Raw genomic sequence first — 6,338 nt, forward strand, 5'->3', positions numbered from 1 at the left:
GGGTTACTATAGGTATGTAGTGGTACACACAGGGTTACTATAGGTATGTAGTGGTACACACAGGGTTACTATAGTGATGTAGTGGTACACACAGGGTTACTGTTGGGGATTATTTTCCCATTCAGCTTCAACATTGCATCATGTGCCTTCTCTTCATCATGGAAGTCGATGAAACAGTAGCCGGCTGGAAGACTGGAAAGAAAATGTATTCAAAAATAGAGGATTTCAAGTAAATAAATAAAATGTTCTTGTATAAAACAGGCCATATCAATATCAATGAAAATTAGATGGAATCGAAATTACCCGGATTCTTTTTGTTATTTGATTTAGCTAACTATATATATATGCACAACTTACAAATTGTTAGAAAAAACAACAATAGAGCAATGAAAATGAACATTAAAAGAATTTCAAAGCAAAAGTATTCTTTGGAAATAAACATTGTGTCTCCTATCCCCTGTATAATGTTATGACAAAACACAAAGGCCTTACATACAACACCTTACAGATGAAGTAGATCTAGATCCAGATTGATCTTTAATATGATGTCCATCAAAAACAATTAGTGTGGTAACTTAATTGTCTTTGATGTTGGATGTGGCGATCGCCCTCTGTTATCTTCAAAGGACAGGTCAGTCAAGAAATGGGTCAATTTTTTTTCCATAATTAATACCAAATAGCCAACCTTGTGTCTTGATCTTGTCATGACATATACCAGTGGTGCAGAGAACATAAGTGAGTGTAACACCTATAAACTTGAGGATGGTACAATTCAGTATTATAGTATATTAATATATGTTCTGCTACAAATGTATTAAAAAATTGTAATTAGTATCTACAAAATGTCTTCCTTGTGCACTGTGTGTATACTGATCAATAGTCTTTAGTTTTCCCTTTGCAGATTTTGCCATGACTTTCATTTTCCTGTTAAAAATAACACCAGAAAAGTCTCCAAAACTTACCCTGTAACCTTATTTTTGATTAATTTCATAGACTTGATCGTAGATCCCATTTGTTCAAATGCAGAAGTTATGAAATAGTCATCCATATAAGGCTCCAGCTGAAGGAAGAAATCAAAAAAGAAAAGTATTTTAAACATGTATCAGGGGTACTAGTCTACTCACAGGCAGAGATCACTGACACACATTTTTGGCCACCATTTGAGCCGCTTCAGGGGAAAGATTTCCGTTAAAACTGAGTTTAAAGTAATTTACTATTTACTGAGCTTCACAGTACATTTGTAAGTTGTAAATGCATGGAACACAGAAAACATTCTGGATGCAATATGTATCAATTATATTGATAAAATGTTTCTAGTTTTGCTAAACGTTTCAGTGTTATGACTTTTCATACAGGGATCACAGTCACACACTTTTCAAATTTTATTACATTTCTCCAAGTCCTAGACCTTTTGTATATTGAGACTAGGTCATTTAAAGGTGTATACACATATGAGCAAATGTGACCTTGAAAGTGGGTCAATGCGATTCAAATGAAAAAAAACATAACTAGCCCTTCATCCAAGCATGTTACTGGCCAAACATCAACATTTTTGGCATTTTGTTATTTAGAAGAAAGGTTAAAAACATATTGGGCCCCTGTGACCTTAAACTATAGGTCAAGGTTATTCATTTTGAAGACTTTGAAACTCTTCATCAAAGCATGCTACTGGCTAAATACCAACATTATAGGACTTTTGGTTATTCAGGAGAAGTCGTTTAAAAGATTATAAATATATTTGACGCCTGAGACCTTGAATATAGGTCAAGGTCATTCATTTTAACAAACTTGGTAGTCCTTCATCCAAGCATCTTACTGGCCAAATACAATCATCATGGGCCTTCTGGTTATTCAGAAGAAGTTGTTTTAAAGTTATTTTTAAGATAATTGACCCCTGTGACCTTGAATATATGGTAAGGTAATTGATTTGAAGAAATTTGGTAGTCCTTCATCCCAGCATGCTACTGGCCAAATGCCATCATCCTAGGCCTCTTGGTTATGGAGAAGAAGTTGTTTAAAGTCACAAACAAATGTGTACAAAATGTATAAATGTAAATAAGACAATGATATACAATTTTTTTAAATAATATAAATATGTGCACACCTTAAGTATAAAGGATGAAACAACAAAAGGACCGTCTCACTAGCTGCAGCTATCTAATGACCGGAAAAACAGTGCGAGCAGTAATGTTACAGATTTGACACTTTCAATTTAGCTCAATTTAAAGTCAGGTACTGGAGCACCAGCAAATTAAATCTTGCCATATATATGACTATTTGTATATATATAGGACAATTGTAACGAACAACACATTACTGGTTATATTTATCTTGTGCACATCGATCAAATTGTTGACCAAACAGGAGAGTTGGTGAAATAAAAGATTATTGCATGATTACACAATTTTAATTGATTTGATGAATTTCAATTGTTGCATTTTCCCCTGTTGACATGTGTCCCTTATTAGTATATAAAAGTGTAGCGCATGTCTATCCAATATGAGTCAATGTCTTCCCGAACATAAGCATCCTGTAGATGCAGATTCGCGTCTCAGTTGTGCTTTCATAGATACTTCCGAGTAAGAATGCTATAACATGCAATGATTGTTGTTCATGTGATGAGAGTGAGTGAAATATTTTTTTTGTGTTTTGGCAGAAATTGTTAGATTTCGGATTTCCTTTCTAACCATAAGATACAGAGGATAAAAGATGCTAGTACCAAAAATTGCAACTATGAACATTATGACAGGAGAAGATAAATGCACAGCCAGACTGGGATTCGAACCCGGAACTCTCAGAACTCTAGACGCACGCTATCTACTAATAATATATACCAATATTGAGCTGTCGGGTCGCCGACGATCGGACAAGTCCGGTTCTGCTACAAAATCAACAAAGTCATCGGAATTTGAGATTTTAGATAGAAGAAAAAAAGTAATCTATCCACCAAATGTTTAATGTACACGAGGACATTGTTTGTTTACATTAGTCAAATCTGATAACCGGTGCTCCAGTACCCGTTAGTTGGTAATGACCGATTCGTAGCTCTGACGATGCAATAGACATATATAGAAACTGTATCAACATCAAAAGCTACGTATACGTTATTGCAGCTAAGTTAAGTAGACCTAAGCCTAGACCACCTGTCGTCTATGCGTCCAGACAAATGTTTCGGTTTAACAGTGATACACTTTTAAAAGTTAACTCTTTATGCAAATTGTTTCACCATACTAACATCTCCCATCCACAAAGATGACGATGCTCCTGACATGTTGCAATTGTAATGTCCTGTGGGCTCTGGTGGTGGTCTCTATCATCAGAAAACGTGGTAGGTCTGCAATATTGTGAACTGACTGATGAGGATTGATGTATTAAAGAGTTCCAATAAAGGGTTAGTACAAACACCGGAATACACTCAGGCGCGAAGTAATTTTGGAGGATTTTTTTTTATAATTATAACCATAACTCCCCTAATACATTATGGATATTTATTCAGAGACCAGAATTAGAAAGATTATTATATACCCTTTACAATAATATAAACTATATTAAGCAATATTTGAAATTAGAAATAAAAAAATTGACCGGAATAAACACCTTTGAAATAAATATGACAATATTTTCCACTGTTTTCGTTCAAATAAGTACACATATATCTCGATTGATACTGAACCGATTGTTGTTTAGAGGCCACTCTAGGTAAGGGAATTTCGTACTCTATACAACTTATCAACTCTTTGATCACACCTTACAAACGAATCGCAAAATTAGTGGCAGGAATGAACCGAGTCAATTGAAAAATGAAGAAAAACTTCAAATTGTCTTTTTTGACCTGAGCCATATAGGGTGAGGGTAACCCAAAATGGAACAATTATATATATGACGCAGCGAATTCTATTTTGCAATAAAAATTAATGACATGTATTTTCAATCAAAATTTAAATAGTTTTATGCATTTTGAACAAATATCATCTGCCTACCTCTTACACATAATGTTCATAACCTCAACTGAAATATTAAAAAATTAAATGAAAAATTCGATCATATTTCTAAACATGGAAAACTACATGTCCAATCGAATATTTTAGAGAATAAACGAGTAAAATTTGTCAGAAATTGTCAAAACTTTTTAAAAATGAAACATATTATTTAAATGCTGTCTGTCATTTTCATAAACTGACTTGTATGATGAAGTGTTCCATTTTGGGTACTCGACCAGCTGAAAAAAATAGCTCTATAGATAGATACACGTGCTGTTGATACCCAAGAAATACATAAGATGGAGGCTAAAGACATGCATTGTTTCATTACAGTAAAAAAAATGATCTTTCAGAAACTTTATAGGAAATTTAATATTGTTCTTTAAAAAGTGTTCGATTTTGGGTACCCTTACCCATATAGGTAGTCATGTTATACGTCTCTGTCTTGACCCATAGGTAACTCGTTCATTACTGAATTATAGTCTTTAGACTGATGCAAATTTCATCAATACACATAAGAATTCTTTGTAAATGTGGTGGCCGGAATAACCACTATGCATGTAAGATTACACCCCAAAACCGTAACGCTCCATGCTGTTACGCCCCATATTCGATTCATATCGCTCCAAAAACCATTACACCCCAACTATTTCGTCCCAAAAAATACAACGCCCCAATCTTCCATAAAAGTCACTTATTTGACAAATGTGAAATATCTACCTTTTATGTTATATTCTTAAAAAAGATAAAAAAAAATAAAATAAAAAAAAAAGTAATTTCTGTTGCAATTCGTTTGATGTTTGGGACACATTGTTTGTGCCGTTGATCGATAACTTAACATTTATATAGAATCTATGTTAGGCATATATTTTTATACATTGTATTTTAGATTATATATACACTACAATTCCTAAATGACGTTTGAACAATATGCTCACAAGTGTATTAATAGTTATTATATCCACAATATATAAAACCAATATCTAAACAAACATTCTTATACAAGTTTTGCTACTGTAAATGCAATTAGAAAACTAAATTTTGATAACGAATATATTTATGATATTGTATAGAATACCAAAGTTTGACGTATACAATTTACTTTAATTACAGTCACTACATTTTTATTTCAATAATGATGTAAATAACGTTGAATAATATCAAAAAGGAAGTCATTGAAAATGTATTAATATACTTCAGATAAAAATAAACCCTACTTAGACAGAATTGCGGCGGGAAGACGTACGGGATTTGCATCAGTATATTTGTTACATCGTATTCTGAGAAAATATACTATTTACTCAAAACGTTAACAAACGTTTTTATATTATGATAAAATTTAACAATGCTAGGAGTTTGATTTTTTTTTTATATAAATTCAAAAATATACCAAATAAATAAAGCTGATATTACCAGGCACACGGACTTGGATCTAATTTAATTCCATATTATTGCTATTATGAATAAAAATAAAGATTTTTTTTCTGACCATTTTTTTTTCATAATAACGTAAATATTTCATACAGTTAAACAGGTCATAATTAAATAAATTTATTATAACAAATTGGGCTCTGATGAGCAGGCCTTGTCATATACATAGCCAAGTACATTATTTTAGCGTAATGGCTGAGACTTGTAAAGACAAGTCTTCACGAGTTACTTCCCCTGACATCATTGCCAAAAGAAAATCTCTGTAATTTTATAAGTGAATTTCAATATTTTTGACACGTGCGGTCGAACTAAAATTTTAAATACAGCTAGGTGACGTCTTAAATCATATGAACCAGAAAAAAAAATTCAAAAAGAAACTTAACGAATTGCTGGGCGTGTGAAAACCTTGCTGGACACTCATTCATCCACTTCATATAGTTCATATAGTTCATTTAAACAATAACTGGTTGTCTGGATGTAATTATTGTTGATATAATTACAAGTGGCCTCTGGCAAATCCCATAAAAACCCGATATGGCCTTATTTGTTCTTCTCTTGAACAGCTTTCTGCTATTTCCTCGTGTTCCAACAGGGCGCGTTCTTATATAAACATTTTGTCCTGATCTACAATGTCAATTTCCTTCATAATTTTGAATAATTCGATCACATCCGCTCTGATACGTCTGAATTCTAGCGTTGGAAGCCCCCACTTAAGCAGTCTTTCGGGGTAGCTCAGGTCTTTGAGACATGGCACTAATCTGGTTGCCCGACGTTGAACATTTTGTCTCTTTTCAAGTGCGGTGACCATGTGACCGTTGAATATTCCAAATGTGGTTTTACCAAGGATTTGTAGAGTGTTCTAAACATGTTTTGGTCGATGAACGTAAATGTTCTAAATATTGGTCCCAAGTTCCTGTTGGCCTTTGA

The 6,338-nt window shown here is 33.2% G+C and overlaps 1 protein-coding gene across 1 annotated transcript in view; it reads right to left on the reverse strand.

The window, feature by feature from the left end:
* The window catches only part of LOC110456253 (tRNA selenocysteine 1-associated protein 1-like), a 16,114-nt gene extending 12,735 nt beyond the window's left edge, over positions 1 to 3,379 (reverse strand). Inside the window, exons 1-3 of the mRNA XM_021506865.1 lie at positions 3,236 to 3,379; positions 963 to 1,060; positions 93 to 192 (exon numbers count right to left, since the gene is read on the reverse strand). Coding sequence (XP_021362540.1) covers positions 93 to 192; positions 963 to 1,060; positions 3,236 to 3,271 — 234 coding nt within the window. The 5' untranslated portion in view covers positions 3,272 to 3,379. The remainder of the gene's footprint in view (positions 1 to 92; positions 193 to 962; positions 1,061 to 3,235) is intronic.
* Between the last annotated feature and the right edge of the window lie 2,959 nt (positions 3,380 to 6,338).

This window comes from Mizuhopecten yessoensis, unplaced genomic scaffold (assembly GCF_002113885.1).
Source record: "Mizuhopecten yessoensis strain PY_sf001 unplaced genomic scaffold, ASM211388v2 scaffold8577, whole genome shotgun sequence".
In the NCBI taxonomy this organism is placed as follows: domain Eukaryota; kingdom Metazoa; phylum Mollusca; class Bivalvia; order Pectinida; family Pectinidae; genus Mizuhopecten; species Mizuhopecten yessoensis.